Below are 22,142 nucleotides of genomic sequence, written 5' to 3' on the forward strand. Positions count from 1 at the left end.
CGGTCTGTGACCCACTGCTGGACTGCGGCTCATTTGGAACCAGACCGTGGAAATAGTGGATGAATGCACGCGAAGCTGCATTTGTGAAAGTGGCACATGTGTATGAAACCATCCTTTCTCCGTCTCCCCACCCCACTCCACCCCGCCACCTCCGGTCCAACCAGCCAGAAAGTTTGGAACCTGCCGATTTACAATCTCCCTTTTGTGTTTTGGCTACAGAAAAGCTCCCGTTACCTGCACCACGAGCTGCCGGTCCGTATTGCTCACCGCATCAAAGGGTTTCGAAGCCTTCCTTTCATCATTGGCTGCAACCCCACCATCCTCCATGTGGTAGGCGCACCAAGGTCTGCGGGGAAGCATCGGAAAGAGATGACCCATACCTGGCGTTGGATCTAAAGCAGGGAGACGGACATTAAGGCTGTGTGGACATTCTGATCATCCACCCGTAAAGCCGTGTCATAATTGCTTCCTTCACTTTATATAGCGAGGACCTCGTTGCCTGCTTTTTTGAGCAGCTTTTTCCCAAAGCAGAAGTACAGGTAGTCCTCGATTTACGATCAGAAAAATCAGGACCAGAATGTCCATTGCTAAACAAGGCAGTTGTTAAGCGACTTGTACCCGTGGCCTTTATTTATTTATTGGTTAAGTGCCACTGTTACGTGAAACACATGGTCATTAAACAAGTCCAACTTCTCCCCATGATTTTGCTTGTTGGAAGCTGGCTAGTAAGGTGGCAGATGGCGATAACATGAGCCCAGGATGCTGTAACCATCCTAAATGCATGCTAGTTGCCAAGAACCTAATTTAGGTCATGTGATTGGGGATGCTGCCATGGTGCAAAGTGCAAAGCACCGGTCAAATCTCTGAACAGTCACTAAATGAATGGTTGTCTATGGAGATTCTCAGTCATCCAGATCATAAAGGGGATTTTTTGAGGAGGCAACTGGACTTTCTTATTTTTTCTTTGAAGACGTTTTGCTTCTCATCTAAGAAACTTCTTCATCTCTGACTGGGTGGTGGGGAATGGAAGGATTTATATTCCTTGCAGGCAGCTGGTCATTTGCGTCCTTTTAGAGGGAAGTTGAAGCACTTGGAGGTTTATCTGTGTCCTCAGGGTCACCTGAGTAGAGCTCCTGGTTCCTGTAGTCGGCAAAGTCCAGTTGCATCTTGAAAAAGCACCTTTGGGGAAAATGAATGGTTATAAGTCAAGGACTATCTGTAATACAGACCCAAAGAGAATTTGTCTTTTGTGCATGGCAACTGGACTGGAAAAAAGCAAGAAAGTCCAGTTGCCTCCTGAAAGAGCATCTTTGGGACAACCATAACCTGGATGACTGAGAATCTCTACAGATATTTAGCTGTACAATTTGGGATGAACGCCCTTTGAATGATGTGGGAGTAGGAATGGATTTCTAGAGGAAAAATTGCAGACTACAGGAACCAGGAGAGCACTACTCTACTGGCAGCCGACAGGCCACAACACTTAGCTAACAAGAAGAGTGAGTCCTACTCCTTCATCAGGTTAAGGGTGGTCCTCGACTTACAACCATTCTTTCGCTATCCTTTGAAGTTACAACAGCAGTGAAAAAAGTGACTTATGACCAATCCTCGCACAGCACCATTGCAGCATCCACGTGGTCAAAATTCAGACCCATGCGTTTACGACGGTTGCAATATCCCGGCATCATATGATCACACCTGCAACTTTTCCAGCCAGCTTCAGACAAACAAAATCAAGAAGCCGGGGAAGCCACATTCGCTTAATGACCACATGATTCACTTAACAACTGCGGTGATTTGCTAAACAACCATGGCAAAAAGCTAAAACAGGTGTGACTCACTTAACAACTGCCTTGCTTAGCAATGGAAAATCCGGTTCCAATGGTGGTTGTAAGTCAAGGACGTGCAGGGAACTTGAGAAATCAGCGTGCTCATAGCATAACCTATCTTGGAGGATGAGGCTTTGGTGAAATAAAAATACATAATCTAACTGTGGTAATAGTAAAAATGATAGGAATACTGATCAAATATTCTGTTGTTTCCCCCAAGGGAATTAGATGGCAAAAGTATTGATCTGAGTTCTGTTTTCCTTTAATATACTAGATTCTGCTTACTTAAACAGTGGCTGAAAAAATAAACTGTTCACTTGGCCATTGGCAAATTTTTAAGTAGCTTGCTAGTTGTCATGATGTGGTGGCTCAGTGGCTATGATGCTGAGCTTGTTGATCAAAAGGTTGGCAGTTCAGCGGTTCAAACCCTAGTGCCACGTAACGGTGAGCTCCCGTTACTTGTGCCAACCTAGCATTTCGAAAGCACATAAAAATACAAGTAGAAAAATAGGGACCATCTTTGTGGGAAAGTAACAGCATTCCATGCGCCTTTGGTGGTTTAGTCATGCTGACCACATGACCACGGAGATGTCTTTGGACAGCACTGGCTCTTCAGCTTTGAAACGAAGATGAGCACCACTCCCTAAAGTCGGGAACGACTAGCACATATGTGCAAGGGAAACCTTTACCTTTACCTTTTAGTTGTCATGGCCTCATGACCTCATTTTCCCTCAGAAGCAGCATTATAACAACAGTGGTTACTGTTTTATAGCAGCCCTGCACCATCATTTTGTGAGCTATTCTGAGCTTTCACGAAAAGCCCCCAATACATCCCACTATGGCTGCCTCTCCCCTTGTGTTTAACTTATTTCAGTTCTTTCTTTCTCAAAATCTAACGGGAGACTAGGAATTTGGTGAGTGCATATTCCCTGGTTTTGTTGATGGTCCTTCCGCTTCACTCATTCCTGTCCTTTTTTCTATTTTCAGCACGAGCTTTACATTCGAGCCTTCCAAAAACTGAGTGAATTTCCCCCAGTAAGTATCGTTGGAAACAAAAATGTTTATTTTGGCCATTGTGAGGCTCATATAAATTCTTCAGCTCATCGACCCCTTCAGGAAGTTTCAGATTGTTCATTCATCCCCACCTCCAACATTTATTATACAAAATTATTTTAATAATTATTACTTTAATGAACAATCCACAATTCTTCTGTATTGCCAGTTCTACAGAGACATTCACCACGAGTTGATTATACTTCTTTTATTTAAATTTCTGGGGCAGTTTGATAATTTTTATCTGCACTGCCCGTGAAATAATCAAGAGAAATGTATTTCTCTAAAAATAGCCAAATTTTACTACATGATGTGTAAGTTTTGCCCACAGATGGTTGCTAATAGTTTTTTTGGTAAGGATTAATTTTGTGTTCATTTTATTGATTGTCTTTATACTGGTCCATGACCAAAATAAAGTTCTGCCTGCCTACTTTAATTAATAGTATTTAACAATAGTAGTTCATAATGACTATTGATACTAACAATAACAGTAATATTGGATCCTTACGGTCAGTATGGTCCACTTTGGGGAATCCTGCCCTAGAGCCATGAGAAGAAACAATATATATTTCAAAATAGATAAAAAGACAGATGCCCAAAGTCGCTTGATAGTGATACGTGGAGCAAATAAATCTAATGAATAAAATAAATGACTTTGGTTAAAATGAACTGTCATTAAGACTACATCATTCATGAGCCCCAGTTCCCTTATTTAATGCTTTTTCACCATCTTTTCTTCTGCTTTAAAAGATCAAAGACCAAGAATCAGAGGCCCAGTATTGTAAACTGGTCCGACAGCTCCTGGATGATCACAAGGACGTTGTCACATTGCTGGCTGAAGGCTTGCGGGAATGTCGCAAACACATCCAGGTAACTGGTGAGGCTGTTTGTCCAAGCTGGTGAGGCCGTTGTGCAGCAACCAAAGAACTCAGTGGCTGAAGGCTGTTAACATATTTTGAGAGGGATGGAGATAAGATCATCGTGATCGTTGTCATGGTTTCAGGATATTGTGATGACAACAGGTAGCTTCTCTGTTATCAGTGAAGAGACCCTTCTCCTTCTCAAATGATGGGTAGGATGTTTGGAAGAAATTCTAAAAATCTTTGCCCCCTCATGAAAACAAGAGATGTAAAGAATGGAATGGAATGGAATGGAATGGAATGAACTAGAACTAGAACAGAACCTTGGAACATTGGAGATCTTCTACTCCAGCCTCCTGTTCAAGCAGAGACCCTATACAATTTGAGACAAGTGACTGTCCAGTCTCTTCTTAAAACCTCCAGTGATGAAGCGCCCATGATTTCTGAAGGCAAGCTGTTCCACTGGTTAATTGTCCTCACTGTTAGGAAGTTTCTCCTTAAATTCCAGGTTGCTTTTCTCTTTGATTTATTTACTTCACATGGGACACAGTTGGATTGATGGGATTCTTGGAAGCCTATCCAATAAATTGGATTTTCTTCTCAGTAAAAGTTCACAAGAGATTTCCATGAGAATTGGGCTTGAAATCCCTTTCAGAGGGAGTTCTAATGAAGCCTGATAGGAGATTAGAAGAATTAGAGCAATGCTTCTCAACCTTGGCAACTTGACAGTGGGCGGACTTCCACCCATCGTCAAGCTGCCAAGGTTAAGAAACGCTGAATTGAGGAGTAAGTTTGTGAGAAGAGACTATTTATCCAGGCCTGCTCCATGCTATGAAATCTCCCTAATTTCACTCCTATCACTATAATCATCTGAACCGTGGAGTTTATTTTGGGGAAATGGTGAAAGCAGCTCATTCTTGGATCTCACTTGGAGGAAAAATGTTTCAATCCCATCTGCGTCCGTTAAAAAGCAAATACCCCTCAAGGGGAAGGACATTTGAGGAAAGCTGGGTGGGAAGAGAGGTTTTGCAGTTGCTTTGAATCTCAGGAGCTGTTTCTTTCCAGGATGAGAAGATGATCCGTTCCTTTCTGGACAAGACCCTCACCTCCCGCTTGGGCATCCGGATGCTGGCTACTCACCACCTTGCCTTGCATGAGGACAAAGTACGGTCTTTCTTGAATTGAACTGAGATTTAACGATCAGGAAAATTAGATCTGACTTGCAGGAGTCAGAACTTCCCTGTTAGTAAGCTAAATGTGATTTTAATTCACGTTTTTGGGGGCTCAAGCTGTTCCCACAGGGGTGGGCTTCAAAAATTTTAGCAAAGGGTTCTCTGCCCATTACTGGGTGGGTGTGGCCAAGGTGGGTGTGGCCTATTCAACCTCCTGCACCATGGTGGGGGAGGGGGCATCTTTGGCCTATCTGGACTCCAAAGACTTTTCTCGAGCCTCCAGGAGGGCGAAAATGGCCTCCCTAGGCTCCGGAGGGCCTCTGGAGGCGGGAAAAAGGCCCGTTTCCGGCCCCCCTGAACTTCTGGTAGACCCGGTTTTTTCCCTCCCCGAGCTCCGTCTGCACCCTGCACTTAAAATGGGCCGCATGGGGACTCCTGGGAGGGGTGGGCAGGGCCAGCCAGGAGTGGGATTTGGGGGTTCTCCGAACTGCACAGAATCTTAATCCAAGCCAGCATTGTGGCTTAGCTTTTTTTCAAAAGGTTTTTCTCAGCCTTGCATTACAAAAATGTAATCTAGTACTGGCTGCAAACATGGGGCTTTCCTTTTGTGTGTGTGTGTGTCTGTGGTTTAACTTTTTATTAGTTTATCTAAGTATAAATACAAAAAACCATGGAAAAGTAAGAAGAGAGGGAAAGAAAAAGAAGGGATATAGTGTAACGAGAGGAAAAAAGAAAAGAAAAAGGCACCGACTTCTGATTCTCTGTAGCACAGTAGAAGGTAACAACATTACAACCACAACTTTTTGCTTTTACGCAACATTATGTACAAGCCATTTCTATAACAATAAGCCTGTCTTGTTTACAAAAACAAAATCAAAGTTTCATATATTTTTTTCCCATTGCAAACACAAAATCCGGAAGCAATTTCAAAATAGGGACAAAATTAAATATACTCTCTTATTTGGATAAAAGAATCAGTTTAACCATCTATGCTTTTCTTTGCTGGGGCTTTCCTGTTCAACCAGAATCTCTCCAAGGTTAAAAAGAAAAAAGAAAGAAACTAAGCCTTGTGAACAGTCCCAAAGGTGCTTTTTTTCAGAAGGCAACTGGAGTTTGTTTTTCCTTGAAGACGTTTCATTTCTCATCCAAGAAGCTTCTTCAGTTCTGACAGATCACAGGAGGTTGGCAGCACCTAATCAATCTTGGTTGATCTTGGAGGCTAAGCCAGGTTGGATGGGAGGCCACTAGGAAATCTTAGGGCTATAGGCCAAAACAAGAAGGAAAAAACTGCTGGAAGAAGCCGCTCACCTTTGCCTCGCTGCCAAGAATACCCAGATCAAGTCTGATTGACTCAAAGTTGCTTCCTTTTTTTAAAATTCACATCACCATTCAGTCTTCTCACAGTAAACTTGTCCTCAAACAAAGTTCTGCAAAGTTTCCATTTCTGATCATCCCCACTTACCTTCCCCAAATCTGTGCTATCATCCTTCCCGTGCTGTGGTGCCCAGACTATCACAAATTAAATTAGAAATATTATTTTCTCTGATTCGGATATTCTATCTCTTTGGATACCTCCAAAAACATTGCTAGCAAGGAAAGAATTGGCCATTGATAGCCATTTGCAGACCTTTTCAGCAAGGAAAAATTCAGAATAGATGTAGATTTTGAGAAGTACAGAAAACAAAGTCGATTCTGAGGGCAGTTTGAGAATAGGAAGAAAAAAAAAGTGAAATTCCAAGTTCAACATGAATAAGAAAAAAATTGATGTATTTTCCCCCTTACTGTTCCAAGTAGTTCTTACAACTTCTTCAATTATGTCCACTTTCCGTTCTTTCTGTAGGAAAATTAACCTGTCTCATAATGTTTTCTCATAAGGACCCATATTTTCTCCTTTTGCAGTTTTATTTTTATTATTTATTTGTTTTACCTCTTTTCTTCATTTCCATTTTTCCCCAAGTTCCATTCTTGACAGTACATAATGATCTCTTTCATCACTGGCTAATTCTCTCAGACTTCATGAACAATGAGATCAATTATGCCTTTAGATTTATATTCATTTCTTTGTTTTGTGTATCTGTTAGTAGGACAGTGCTTAAACTGTATATTTGTATTGTCTATTCACTGTCATTTGATTCATTCATGCAGCTTCAAATGGCCCAATCACTGTTTTTGTATTTCTTTGCTCTTTTCCTCATCCATTGATTCACATCATCTAACAGAAAAATTTTGCCTCAAGTTCTTTACTCATTAAGAATATTACACAATTTCCCCATAATTTAAGTTCAGTTGTTCCATTATCATTAATCTTTGGGACATAATTTGTTTGCCTCACTAACCTAAATATCTGTTTTCATGCCAGCCACAGCAATCTAGATAACATCAGTTGTTGTGTACTGGTACATAGTTTAGCCTTTTCGTTCATAATTACACCTCTATATCTTCACGTTCTTTCAGGTATTTCTCAACCTTACAAAATCAGGTCACCTTCATACAGCCCTATTACCTCCTTCCCTTTTTGGTTTCACAAACCCAAACTATTCTTGCTTGCTTGCTTGCTCTTTTCTTTTTTTCCTTCCTTCCTTCCTTCCTTCCTTCCTTTCTTCCTTCCTTCCTTCCTTCCTTCCTTCCTTCCTTCCTTCCTTCCTTCCTCTCTCCCTCCATGTTATTTCCTTCCTTCCTTCCTTCCTCTCTCCCTCCATGTTACTTCCTCCCTCCCTCCCTCCCTCCCTTCTTTCCTTCCTTCCTTGCTCCCTCTGTTATTTATTTATTTATTTATTTCCTTCCTTCCTTCCTTCCTCTCTCCCTCCATGTTATTTCCTTCCTCTCTTCAACCATGTTATTTCCTTCCTTCCTTCCTCGCTCCCTCCATGTTATTTATTTCCTTCCTTCCTTCCTTCCTTCCTTCCTTCCTTCTTTCCCTCCCTCCCTCCCTCCCTCCCTCCCCTTTATAAGGGGACTGGAAACCTCTTAAAAAACTTGTTGCATGAAACAGGAAAAAAAATGCACTTATGAATTAGGGTTCTGGTGATTAGAAAAATCACCAGAGAATAGAAAAAAGATGAGGTGGGTTTTCCCCCCCCATTCTCTGATTTCCCACAGAATAAGAGATATTTTTCTAATCATACTTATAGTTGCCACAAAGGAAACCAGAAGCTTCTTCTTTCTATTTATTCTTATTGCACTTTTGTTGTTCTTTTTTTTTTCTTTTTAGTTTCTCTTTTATATTGGCTTTTTTGTTCTCTTTAAAACATTTAATTAAATATATACATATATATATAAAATAAAAGCACTATGGGAGGCCTACCAAGAGAGCATCTAACGATGCGGTGTTCCAAGGTGCTCTAATTCAGGCAGGATTCCTTGCTTAACGTCCCTTCCTCCAGCAATAAAAGGGAGAAAATCTCTCTCCTTTGGCTGGCACAGATTTAGATTTCCGAGTAACTGAGAAATTGTCTGGCAGGAGATATTAGTAACTAGTCATCAAGGTTTTGCTGACATTTTTGCTTTTGCCCACAGAACTTGCAGGCCCAGCCCAAAGTCTTTTAGCATTAGCTTTTAGATTTTGGCCTTGGGATTGAAGGAAGACAGCTTTTAGGTTAAACATTTCATTGGAATGAATGATGTTAATCCGATGCTGAAGTAGCATTATTATTATTTTTGTATTTTCTTGCAGCCAGACTTCGTTGGAATCATCTGCACCCGCTTGTCGCCAAAGAAAATAATTGAAAAATGGGTGGATTTTGCCAGGTAATTTAATTATTGCTGCTGATCTGGTTTCACACTCCTCACACAGGTAGTCTTCGATTTACGACCACAATGGAGCCTAAAATTTCCTGTTGCTAAGTGAGGCATTCATTAAGTGAGTTTTGCCTCATTTTACGACCTTTGTTGCTACAGTTATTAAGTGAATCACTGCAGTTGTTAACTTAGTAACACGTTTGTTAAGTGAATCTCGCTTCTCCATTGACTTTGCTTGTGTGAAGGGGGTCACCAAAGGGAATCACGTGATCCGAGGGACACTGCAACCGTCATAAATATTAGTCGGTTCCTACATGTCTTAATTCTGATCATGTGACCGTGGGGATGCTGCAACGGTCATAAGTGTGAAAAACAGTCATAAGTCACTTTTTTCAGCACCATTATAACTTTGAACAGTCACTAAATGAATGGTTGTAACCTGAGGGCTAGCTGTAGATAGTCCTCGATTTGCAACAGCTCATTTAGTAACCTATCAAATTTACAATGACATTGAAAAAAGTGACTTAGGATCATTTTTCACATGACTATTGCAGAATCCCCCATGGTCACATGATCAAAATTCAGATACTTGGCAACTGGTTCATATTTATGATGGTTGCAGTGTTCATGGGATCATGTGATCCCCTTTGGTGATCTCCTGAGAAGCAAAGTCAATGGGCAAACCAGATTCACTTGTGTTACTAACTTAACAACTGCAGTGATTCACTTAACAACTGTCCTAGGAAAGGTCATAAAATGGGGCAAATCTCACTTAACAAATGTCTCACTTAGCACCATAAATTTTGGGCTCCATTGTGGTCATAAGAGGAGGACTACCTGTATGAAGCAGTCAATAGCGCCATCTAGTGTCCGTACTAGATAGTTCGTTCTTTTTTTAAGCTTTGTAAGATTACAAGTAGTTCTCGACTTACAACCATTCATTCACTGACTGTTCTAAGTTACAATGGCGCTGAAAAAAGTGACTTACGACCAGTCCTCACACTTATAACCGTTGCAGCATCCTCATGGTCACATAATCAAAATTTGGGAGCTTGGCAAAGGGCATGTATTTATGATGGTTGGAGCGTCCCAGGTTCAGGAAATCGGCATTTCCGATCTTAACAACTTCATGACTCACTTAACAATGGCAGGGATTCGCTTAACATCCATGTCAAAAAGATCATCAAAACTCCCTCTGGCAATCATCTTATTAGCCACATAAATTGTGGTCCAACTGTGGTCATAAGTCGAGGACCACCTGCAATTGTTGGCTTCCCCCACCCTGAAATTCTTCTGCTAATTGCAGATCGATGGGAATCATGCAGTAGCAGCATCAAGTGTTAAATTAAAAGGCATTCAAACTAAATAAAAGCACAAAGTAATCCAAAATACATTGAACTGGATTTAAAAAATAGTTTAAAATCCGAACATTTGGATGGTGTAACTGGATTAAAAGATGGAATTGATCTGCTTACGACTAAACTTCTTCAGTCTATGGGTGAGGATTAGATTTGTGTCTGTTTTCTATGGAGATTTTTAGTCATCCAGGTCATGGTTGTCCCAAAGGTGCTTTATCAAGAGGCAACTGGACTTTCTGCTTTCTCTTTGAAGATGTTTCACTTCTCATCCAAGAAGCTTCTTCAGCTCTGACTGGATGGTGGGGAATGGAAGGATTTATACTCCTTGCAGACAGCTGGTCATTTGCATCCTTTTAATCTGTGTCTTCAGGGTCACAAATCAAAATTGAACAGCCCTCTCTCAACAGAGGGGGGGGGATATGACATCATCTATCTCCAGTCTACAACACAGTCCTTTCAGCTGTCCGAGAAGACTCTGCACCCATTTGCACTATTCAGGTGACTTTGATGACACAGATAAACCTCCAAGTGGCCTCAAAGACTCTCTAAAAGAATGCAAATGACCAGCTGTCTGCAAGGAGTATAAATCCTTCCATTCCCCACCATCCAGTCAGAGCTGAGGAAGCTTCTTGGATGAGAAGCAAAATGTCTTCAAAGAAAAATCAGAAAGTCCGGTTGCCTCTTGAAAAAAGCACCTTGGAGACATTTGTGCCTGATGATTGAAAGAATGCTGTTACTGTTCCATTAATCTAAGAGAAAAGAATCAAGAGGGAAATGCGAAAAGTACAGGATTATTTTAGTCAGCCTGCCTGGAAAGATGGAAACGAGTCAGTATTTTTCTAATGCAGGTTGTCCCCAGAAACATCACTTATTAAGAAATTTGGGTCTCTATTTAACCCCTTCGTGATTTTCCCACAGGCGCCTGTGTGAACACAAGTATGGCAATGCACCTCAGGTGCGGATCAACGGGCACGTGGCAGCTCGCTTCCCTTTCATTCCGATGCCTCTGGATTACATCCTTCCAGAATTGCTGAAGAACGCAATGCGGTGAGTGCCAGAGCTCTGTGAGCGGGAGGGAGATTTTGTCCTAATTTGGTGGATTTGAATGAGAGGGCAGGAATGTCGAGAATGTAAACAGACATCTGTCATGGACAGATACCATGAGGGAGAGTGAATGGAGGAAATCCAGCATGCAAAGGTGGCATTCAAAGGGAGTGCATAGTAGGTGAAATCAAACCAGGTTTTACATTTAGGCAGGAAAAACCAAAGTACAGATTATGTGAGACCTGACTCAAAAACACTAACTGTGAGAGGGACCTTGGAGTGCTAGTGGATGATCACTAGAATATGAGCCAGCAGTGTGCAGCAGCAGCCAAAAACGCTAATACAATCCCAGGTTGTATAAACAGAGGCATAGAATCAAGATCACATGAAGTGCTAGTACCACTTTGTAAAACCCTAGTAAGACCACATCTGAAATACCGCAATCAATTTTTGTCACCATACTACAAAAGACTTTGGGAAAAGTTCAGAGAAGAGCAACTAAGATGATCAAAGACTTGGTGACTAATATATATGAAGAACGGCTGCAGGTTTTGGGTTTGGCTAGCTAATCTAAAGAAAGGAAGAATTAGGAGTGACATGATAGCAATATTCCAGTACTTGAGAGGCTACCACAAAGGGGAGGGAGTCAAATTATTTCCCAAAGCACCAGAGGGCAGGACAAGAAACAATGTTTGGAAACTAACGAAAGAGAGAAGCAACCTGGAATTAAGGAGAAACTTCCTAACAGTGAGGAGAATTAACTGGTGGAACAGCTTGTCTTCAGAAATCGTGGGTGCTCCATCTCTGGAGGTTTTTAAGAAGAAACTATACAGCTACTTATCTGAAATATTATACGGTCTCCTGCTTGAGCAGGGGGCTGGACTAGAAGACCTCCAAGGTCCCTTCCAGCTCTAGTCTATTCTAACAGGTCTAAATTCTGAACCATCCTGACAGGCAGGAAAGATCAAGACTACCAGTGAAATTCCAATTAAGCGGACTCATGTCTATGCCCAGGAATCTACTCAACTAATATTAGCATGATCTTGGCGTTAGATAAGGGCTGGATTCAAGAGAGGTTGGACTAAGTCCTTTTGTGGCTGCATAAGGATTCTAGGCTGATTCCTCTTTTGACTCCACCCCCCAGCTTCTGCCACTCCTTCTACACATCCTTCCTGTTTCCTGGGAAGAACCATTATATGTTGGTTCCAGATCCTGGAATATAATACTACATTCAAGTAGTCCTAGACTTACGACTGGTAAGTTTTTAAGAAGAGACTGGAATGGTTTAATGACCATTCAAAATTACGACAGTCTCGGAAAGCGTGTTTCATGGCTTGCAAAGCACTTCTGGACCAGTGGTGGGTTGCTCCCGGTTCGGTCCGGTTCGATAGAACTGGTAGGAAAACCGGCGGGAGGCTCTGTCCACCCGCCACGTCGTCATCATGGGTTCTGTGCATGCATATGCAGTCCCGTTGCAAACCGGTAGTAAAGGTAAGTAGAACTCACCCCTGTTCTGGACATTGTAAAATCTCATACTGTCCCCCTTTTCATTTCAGGCAACTGGCTTGCATTTACAGCCAGTTGCAGGGTCCTACAGTCACATGACCATGATTTGCAATTATTATTATTATTATTTTGCCGGTGTTTGGCATTTTTTGTAGATTCAGGAGAATGGGTTCACTTATCAACCATATGATTTGGATTTACAACTGTATGTTTCGCTTAATGAACATCCTAAAAAGAGTTGAAAAATCATGTCCAATCACATCTTGCCTCAATTTATAATCGCAATGACTTACAACTGAGATTCTGGTCCCCTTTGTAGTCGTAAATTCAGGATAATTCCAAGACAATATCCATCTTTGAGGGAGGGAATTGATTGCCACATCTTTTTTCCTGTTCCCTACGGAAAAAGATGATCAGCATTAAGTGTTGAAAGAAAGCGAGATTTCATGGCCTTGAATGAAGATCCCTTTTGTTTTCCTCAAGATTCATTTATAGATAAGCCCTTTCTATTTTCTTGAGATTTCTTAGAAGAACTAGTTATAACATAAGGAGGAAGGAGACAGTTGGCTTAGAGGAAAGAGCCAATTTAGGGGCTCTATCTTGACTGCAAAACTTTCAACAGTTCAGATAATCCTCAATTTACAACCATTCATTTAGCAACCGATCAAATGGCACTGAAAAAAGGTGCTAGTGGTGCTAGCAGGTTGCCTGGTTACTCCACTCCTCCTCTTCCCAGCCACCTGTTGGAATGAGCTTGGTTCCCACAAGAAAACCTTTTATTTTGACGGCCAAGCTGAGCTATCTAAAATTCCCCCCTCCCTTTTCCCCCCTTCGCTTTGTGGCAACTATGAAAGCCTCATAGTTGGCCTCAGCCAGGCTCGCTTCAGGGTTGATATTCACTATGCCCAGATCTTTGCAATCAGCCAAAATGATGTTTTAGCGAAATAATAGCTTCATGGCTTTGATTCTTTCAGAGCTACGATGGAATCTCACCTGGATACCCCATACAATGTGCCAGACATTATCATCACGATTGCCAACAATGATATTGACCTCATCATAAGGTACTTTGCTGCAATATTTGCATATCGATATACTACTAAAACTCTCTTGTCTAGTCTGTTGGAAATTTTAACTGGGCGAAACAGTGCAGGGTAGGGCTATAAGTTTTGAACCGAGGCACCTAAAGTGGGTTATCTTATAGATTGTATCCAAAATCCAGGACCCATGAATCCTATTGAGTTGAAATCTGGCAAATTTTATAAAACATTTTACCATAAAACATTTAATGACATAATACAAAATGTCATAAATCATTTCCTGTCGTCAAGTATTGATGTTTGACTGTGTTATTCACTTCCGCGAGAGCTGATGTTGAGGCAAATACATGAATGCATTAGGGGTCCTTGGTTCTCTCTGAGCTTGCTTGTTTTCTTGTAATCGTTTCATTACCCTAACTAGCTAACATCATGTTTCTTAGAACAAAAATTACAGAGCACTTTTTCCCCTTTAATTAGATAAATTAAGTGGAACAAAGCGAGCAGAAACTAGACGAACCTTCTTAGTGAGGGCATTTCATGGTCTAGAAGCCACCGAAGAGAAGGCCTTGTTCCTCTGACTGAGAGACATCTTCAGAATGTCAAAACAGATTGCAACCAAGGGATGGGGAACTTCTGCTGAGCCACCAGCTTCAGAGCCATCAGTGGGTAAATTCACTCCTCACCGCAGTTGTCATTTGGAAATCCAGTGACAACTGGGGATGAAGGAGCCCTCCCAAACTGGTCTTTCTGGGAGAATACAACCCAAGCAGATCTCACTCCAATTCCGGACCTCAGCTTTCTGCTTACCAACGGTGCCTCCGTTTTGTCTATATTTTATTTCAGCTTAATTTTTCTCACCCAGCCCATTATTGAGCTGGGCAACTGAAGGTATAGATCAGGAATCCTCAAACTATGGCCCACGGGCCACATATGGCCTGCTGAAGCCATTAATCCAGCCCATGCGGGACCTCAAGGCTACCCTGCCCACATCGCCCCCCTCCCCGCTGGCCCCCACCCATCTTCTGAAGGCCAAGGAGGCCAAAAACGGGACGCGCAGTGGCCCCAGGAGGCCATTTTTAGGTGGCAGAGTGGTACTGGAGGCTGAGGAGGCCAAAAATTGGCCAATTTTTGGCCTCCCCAGCCAAAAGAAAGAGAGAGGGAAGGAGAGAGAGACACACACACAGAGAGACACACCGCAGCCATATCCCTTCACTAACCTGCTTTCTACCCCTAGGAGCATAACAAAGTTTAATTTGTGTGTATTGTATAATGGACTGCTAAATTGGCCATGCCAACCCAGTGACATGCCCACCTAGCCATGCCCACCCAGCCAGTCCGGCCCCCCCAACAGTCTGAGGGACCGTGAATTGGTCCCCTGTTTAAAAAGTTTGAGGACCCCTGGTATAGATGATTTCCTTGGAGTTAGATCAGCGGTGAAATCCACTTACCTTCACTACAGGGGTGAAATCTAAAATTTGTTACTACCGGTTCTGTGGGCGTGGCTTGGTGGTGGTGGTGGGGGTAATGTGACTGGATGGGCTTGGCCAACTTTTTTTTTTTTTTTTTTACTTTTAAAAGCATTTTTTTACAGCCTCTTCCGCCAAAGAGGTTGCAGAAAAAAATGCTTTTAGGAGCCTCTGACGATCAGGCAACTCAGCTGGGATCGCCAGAGGCTTTTAAAGGCATTATTTTTCCTACAACCTCTTTGGCCGAAGAGGTTGTAGAAAAAATGCTTTTAAAAGCCTCTGATGATCCCAGCTGAGCCGCGCGATCATCTGAGGCTTTTTTTTTTACTTTTAAAAGCATTTTTTTCGGCTGAAGAGGTTGTAGAAAAAATAATTTTAAAAGTAAAAAAACAACCTCTGATGATATCGCGCCTCATCTGGGCATGGGGGCGGGGCACAGGGATTTTTGCTACTGGTTCTCCAAACCACCTGCCACCATTGCTACCGGATTGGGTGATCCGGTCCGAACCGGGAGCATTTCACCCCTGCTTCACTACCAGTTCGGGAATAGGAGCACATGTCCACTATGCACGTATGCACCTCTTCTGCACATCCACAGAACCTTCTGTGCATGCGCAGATGGTAAAAAAAGGGCTGTAATGATGTCCCAGCAGGTGGGCAGAGCCTCCCACCGGCGCTACCAGTTCGGCGAGCCAGATAGAACCAGCGGGATTTCACCATTGAGTTAGACAGTAGGGAATAGCAGAGCTGGGTATCACCAGCATCCTGATAACATTCCACTCCAAGATCAGAATGATCTCCCACACACCTCTAAATGTGAGGTAGGAGACAAATAGAATCCCTTGGGACTTTATAAACCAATGTCCAAAAAAAAATAATCTTCTGAGCAGTCCCGGCAGGCGGGACGAGAATTGCTGCAAATTTCTTCCTAGGTTGAATCTATCAGATAGTAATAGCAATAGCACAGGCTTATATATCGCTTCACAGTGCTTTACAGCTCTCTCTAAGCGGTTTACAGAGTTAGCGTATCGCCCACCCAACAATTTGTGTTCTCATGTTACCGACCTCGGAAGGATGGAAGACTGAGTCAACCTTGAGCCGGTCAGAATCGAACTCCTGGCAGTCAGCAGAATTAGCCTGCAATACTGCCTTCTAGCCACTGCACCACCACGAATGACCCAAAAGATACCATGGTGGGTGCCAGAAGCTCCTGAGAAACCCAAAAGGACCAGTGGAGTGGCATTCCTTCCATCTAGTCTTCTAGCAAGAAGGTCTACCAAAACAACCCAAACAGTCTCATAAGTTTGCAGTGTCAGGGATGGCTTCTTCTGCACGTCTCTCTTCCCGTTGGCAGGATTTCAGACCGAGGAGCAGGAATCCCTCATGACCACGTTGACAAGGTCACCGATTACCACTTTACCACTGCCGAAGCGAGCAATCAGGATCCCCGCATGAACAGCCTCTTCGGGAACATGGTGGAAATGGGGAACAGTGCCCAGTCGGGCCCCATGCACGGGTGAGCACAATGTACAGATGGGAAGGGAGGGTGCTTGGGATAAATCCAGACATGTTAGGCCACAAAAAAGAGATTGCAAAATCAGATCTGGTCACGCGGTGACCCACTTGATGATTGTCACGACTTATGACCTTAATTGCAGGAGTCAGTTACGATGGTAACTCAAGAACCACCTCTATAGTCATTGGTCAGTAGTTTGCTTGCGTTTGTGGTGGGGGAAGGATGGCTTACCTTTCCTGAAGCAGTGACACTCCATGAAGCAGGGGTGTCAAACTCAAGGCCCACAGGCCAGATTCTGCCCACGGGGTGCTTAGATCTGTCCCGCAGGGCCGCCATGGAAAGGACTGGCCCATGTGCCTCTGCCAGCGAAAACGGAGCTCGGGAGGGCCGCGCATAGCACCCCTGAGCTCTGTTTTCGCTGGCAGGGGACTGCAGGAGGTCTTCCTGGTGGCCTCCCATCCGATCGCTGAAGATGCTTTGCTTACAAACCTGAGTCTTCTTGCATGGAGAGAATGTGGGCCTCCCTCTGACCTACACACTTCATCCTCCTGCACGCACCATGAGCAACCTGACCAAGGAGAGCGAGAACAGCAGGAGTCTCGAGGAGGAGATAAGCATAGCTAGGCACCCCCTCAGGGAACCTGGGCTGGGCTGGGCTGTGGGGTGCCGGTGCCGGTGCCCTGGGAGCTTGTGGGCTGGGCTGGGCCTTGCCCTCTGCTGCCTAGGGCTCTGGACAGCCTGCGCTGCTGTCCGGGGGTCCTCCAGGTAACCTGAGAGGGACAGCAAGTCTCCTCTGGAGGACAAGGGTTTGGCCCTCTCCCTGTTCTCGCTTTCCTCCATTGGAGACAATAGATCCCCCAGCCTCGCCCGGGCCACTATAGGTACCCCCGGCATGAGTGATATCGAGCTGGCCATGCCTCCCCCTGGCCACGCCCCATGCCCTCCAAGGTCAAACACAGCCCTGATGCAGCCCTCAATGAAATCGAGTTTGACACCCCTGATGGAGCCTTACCCATTTCCTAATAGGAGGTTTATGCAAGGCAACCTGATGCATAATGATACTAGTTTGCTGTGAATAAGCGAATGTAGCAGGGGTGAAATGCTCCCGGTTCGGACTGGATTGCCTGATCCGGTAGCGATGGCGGCAGGTGGTTCGGAGAACCGGTAGCAAAAATTCCTGTGGGGGCTCCCCCCCATGCCCAGCTGAGCCGCGTGATCATCAAAGGCTGTTTTTTTTTACTTTTAAAAGCATTTTTTCTACAACCTCTTTGGCCAAAAAAATGCTTTTAAAAATAAAATTTAAAAAAAGCCTCTGATGATCGCGGGGCTCAGCTGGGATCGTCAGAGGCTTCTAAAACCATTTTTTTCTGCAACCCCTTCGGCTGAAGAGGTTGAAGGAAAAAAAATGCTTTTAAAAGCCTCTGATGATCCCAGCTGAATTGCCTGATCGTCAGAGGCTTCTAAAAGCATTTTTTTTCTGCAACCTCTTAAGGTTGTAGAAAACATGTTTTTAAAAGTAAAAAAAAAAAAAGTTGGCCACGCCCACCCAGTCACATTATCCCACCACCACCAAGCCACGCCCATAGAACCGGTAGTGACAAATTTTACATTTCACCAGTAGAATGTAGGATTTCTCACAGGCTTCTGTCCCCTCCAAAGACTCTGCTACCGTACGGCTCTTGTAGCTATGGGAGACTCTGAAACCAACCAACGACCCCTTTTGATTCTCTCTTCCACAGGTTCGGATTTGGCTTGCCAACTTCCCGGGCTTACGCTGAATATCTGGGTGGTTCTTTGACTCTCCAGTCCCTGCAGGGCATTGGCACAGATGTCTACCTCCGTCTCAAGCACATCGATGGCAAAGAGGAAAGTTTCCGCATTTAGAACTCTCCCCCCACCCTGCAATGAGACTGACTTACCCCTTCCTTGCTTCTGAAGAAAGCTTTTAATACCCACACCAAACCCACATTGGCATGGATTCCGTCACCGTTTCTTCTCATCTGGATTCCTAAGCACCTGCCGTGCTTCCCCACTTACGAAGCATTTTGATCCTTGTGGACACCTAGATGTGGTGAGAAAGGAATAGAGGGCTACCTCTCCTCTGTGGTTGCTGTTCAGAACATTGCTTCCTGTCGCATCCTCTGATCCTGCTGCGTTGGTGCATCTTCGGTGGTCCTTGAGTTGGCCTCTTGAACCCAAGTAACCCAAAGCACATCTCTCCCGTTCCCACATGGAAATACTCAAGGCCACCCAAGAACATCCGTGCAAAGCAGTGTTGTTTCTCCATCGTTTTCTTGCACACTGCCAACCCAATCTGTGGCCTTGTCCCAACCTCCTCTGGTTGACTTCCGATGCATTTGAAGATGCATTTCCTCTGTTCACCTGTCACGTACGGATCCCAACACATTGGCCACTCAGCACGTCTTCCTCTCTGTGGATCGACTCTGATGACAGGATAGGGCATCTCTTGAAAAGTTCTCCCTTGCTGCCGTCTAAGATTTAGAGGTGGGTTTCCTATTTGGGGATTAGAATTTACCTGTCGGTCAGCAAAGAGACTTTTCATGGTGCACAACGGTGAAAGATGATGGCCTGGGGGGGGGGGGGGAAATTAACCACATGGCTCCCTTTTGGAATCCAAGCTATAGATTCCACAACATTCTTCTTCCCGAGGTAACGTATTTTATTGGCATCTTTCCTCTCTGCCTTTGATCTTACGGATGTCATTCAGCTGACTTTTAAATCCAGAATCCGAGTTTGTTGTCTGCTCTTCCCCCGTTCCTTTCCATTAGTGGGTGAAGATTCAAAATGAAAAACCATGATTTCCTGTTACAATACTTAAATAAAAAAGTGCACACTCAAAAATCCAGCATGTTCATCTTTCCTTGAGGGATACGTGTAGCTTATCATTGTATACATTTTGGAAATTGAAATATCTGTTTCAGTTATTTATTAAAACTTATGTTTTATTGTTCATGGGGATGATAAATGAAACTGAAGCTTTCCAGAGGACACAGCTCACCTGCAGAATTCATATACACAGATACGGCCTGTACTTCTGTAGATCCTGCTATGACAAAGCTAACCATGTTACTATAGCTAGTCCTTAACTTAAAACTGGGCCTGGTGGCTCAGCAGACTGATAGCATTGTGATTAACACCAGCTGTCTGCAATTACTGTAAGTTCGAATCTCACCAGGCTCAAGGTTGACTCGGCCTTCCATCCTTTCTAAGGTAGGTAAATTGAGGACCCAGTTTGTGGGGGCAATAAGCTGACTTTGTATAAATATACAAAAGTATGAAGGCTATTGCTTAACGCATTGTAAGCCGCCCTGAATCTCCGGAGAAGGGCGGCATATAAATCAAATTAAAAAAAACAAAACAAAAAAACACAGTTGGGACCAGAATTCTGTTGCTAAGCAAGGCAATCGTTAAGCGAGCTGCACCCCTTTTATGGCCACGGTTGTTAAGCAAATCACTGTGGTTGTTAAGTGAGTCATGCGGTCATTAAGTGAATGCAGCTTCCCTCCTTGACTTTGCATGTCAAAAGCCAGCTGGGAAGGTCGCAAATGACAATCACATGACCTTGGGATGCGGCAACTGTCTTTTGCATGTTGACTCCCAAACGCTCAAATTTTGATTACATGACTGTGATGATTGTGTGACGGTCATAAGGGCGAGGAACCAATCGTAAGTCATTTTTTACAGGCCCATTGTAACTTCGAGTGGTTGCTAAATGGATAATTTAAAAGTCAAGGACTGCCTGTGGTTAAGCTGGGGTATCAGGAGTTGACACTGACTTGATGGCACATATTCAGTCAACCAAAGAAGAAGAGAGCCATCTTGGTGTAACGGTTAAAAGCACCAGGCTAGAAACCAGGAAACTCTGATCTCTAGTTCTAGTTTAGGCACAAAATCAGCTAGGGGACTTTGAGCCTCTTATTTCAACCCTGGGAAGAAAGTGGCAGTGACAAACCAGTTTTTTTTTTTCTCTCTTTACAAGAAAACTGCAGGGATTTGTCCAAGCAGTTGCCAGAAATACTTGAATACACAGACACATACACACATCGGGGTGTGTGTGTGTGTGTGTGAATAGGGAGCAATGGAAACAAATTATTTCTCTGAAAATTATGTATAATCTCAGTGCTGATGTTAAAAAACAGAGCTTGCATTTTTAAAAATTCATTTTTTCTTTAATTAGACCTTGCTTACAGGAAGAATACTTTTGAAATTGGTGTGGGTGAGCAGGACAGCAAACAGGAACAAGGGGGGGCTTACCTATTTATTTTATGTATGTATGTATGTATGTGGCCATTTGACATGGGGAGGTACTTTCCTGGGAAAGCTGGATTCCATCTACAACAGATGCAAGCCGCTCTGGAGTCCTTGGTGCTTTCTGAGCTTGGTGGTTTTCTTGCAAACGTTTCATTACCAAACATGTTTCTCTTCTTGCTGGAGAAAAAAAGGCAAAAGAAGGCTTTTCTTCTCTGAGATTCCTCAGAGACGGGTAAAGATTTTGTTCTTCAGATAAATATTTAACAAGGAAACTGTCAAGAGTTTTTTACCGCAATCAAATCCAGAAACACACAGAGGTAACTGATGTAGCAGGATTCATTAACTTCTCTTTATATACATAATAACGCATGAGACATATATACAATACCAAAAGTGGTTCTTCCAACGTGGTAGAGATGACAAGCAAACACAGGCAGAGGAGAGAACAGTTTCAGTTCAGAGTTGCAGACTAGTTTGCAGCTTCAGAGCTCAGAGCTTAATACAGGCAAAGAGAACTCCTCTAAACAGGGCAGTTAAGCTAAACCTAAGCCACGCCCAGGCTCCTTGCTGTTTCAGTCAAATATTGTTTCAGTTTCCAAACAGTTCTCATTGGCTGACCTTGTTACCATGTCTCTGCCAGTCATGAATACACTGACAGAGACATCCAAGCCTGAATATGAATGCCTTTATTCTTTAGCTGGCCATGCCAAACTGTCTTAATAAAAATGGCTGTCTCCACATAATAGCCTGCTATGGTTGGTAGCACAAGGTCATCAAGCTCCTAATATAAGCACTCTTCACAAATACCCCATGACTCAAAACTAACCTGATCACTGTAAAGAGTACCAGATTCTGCCCAGAGAGATGGATCTTCACAAGATCATCCCACTGGAAGTAGAACAGAGCTCCCCAACTAGGGGTGAAATCCAGCAGGTTCTGACAGGTTCTGGAGAACTAGTAGCGGAAATTTTGTCTAGTTCAGAGAACCGGCAAATACCACTTCTGGCTGACCCCAGAGTGGGGTGGGAATGGAGATTTTGCAGTATTTTTCCCCTGGAGTGGGGTGGGAATGGAGATTTTGCAGTATCGTTCCCCTGCCACACCCACCAAGCCATGCCCACCAAGCCACGCCACACCCACCAAGCCACGCCCACAGAATGGTAGTAAAAAATTTGGATTTCACCACTGTCCCCAACCTTCCCAGTTTAGTGAACCAACCCAGGAAGGGTGGGAGAGGGGATGGTTCCACACACTTGGTGGGCAAGCATTTGTGCTCAATCCCATTTGC

General features: G+C 43.6%; 1 protein-coding gene across 4 annotated transcripts in view; it reads left to right on the forward strand.

The window, feature by feature from the left end:
- The window catches only part of BCKDK (branched chain keto acid dehydrogenase kinase), a 59,061-nt gene extending 39,617 nt beyond the window's left edge, over window positions 1-19,444 (forward strand). For all 4 annotated transcript variants that reach the window (XM_034419811.3, XM_087893852.1, XM_087893851.1 and 1 more), the window contains exons 5-13: window positions 220-330; window positions 2,817-2,864; window positions 3,633-3,752; window positions 4,808-4,906; window positions 8,588-8,661; window positions 10,929-11,057; window positions 13,535-13,624; window positions 16,421-16,582; window positions 18,322-19,444. In XM_034419811.3, coding sequence (XP_034275702.1) covers window positions 220-330; window positions 2,817-2,864; window positions 3,633-3,752; window positions 4,808-4,906; window positions 8,588-8,661; window positions 10,929-11,057; window positions 13,535-13,624; window positions 16,421-16,582; window positions 18,322-18,466 — 978 coding nt within the window. In that variant the 3' untranslated portion in view covers window positions 18,467-19,444. The remainder of the gene's footprint in view (window positions 1-219; window positions 331-2,816; window positions 2,865-3,632; window positions 3,753-4,807; window positions 4,907-8,587; window positions 8,662-10,928; window positions 11,058-13,534; window positions 13,625-16,420; window positions 16,583-18,321) is intronic.
- Window positions 19,445-22,142: the final 2,698 nt, after the last annotated feature.

The sequence above is a fragment of the Pantherophis guttatus genome, chromosome 4, assembly GCF_059756535.1.
Source record: "Pantherophis guttatus breed Tessera chromosome 4, ASM5975653v1, whole genome shotgun sequence".
NCBI classification, from domain to species: domain Eukaryota; kingdom Metazoa; phylum Chordata; class Lepidosauria; order Squamata; family Colubridae; genus Pantherophis; species Pantherophis guttatus.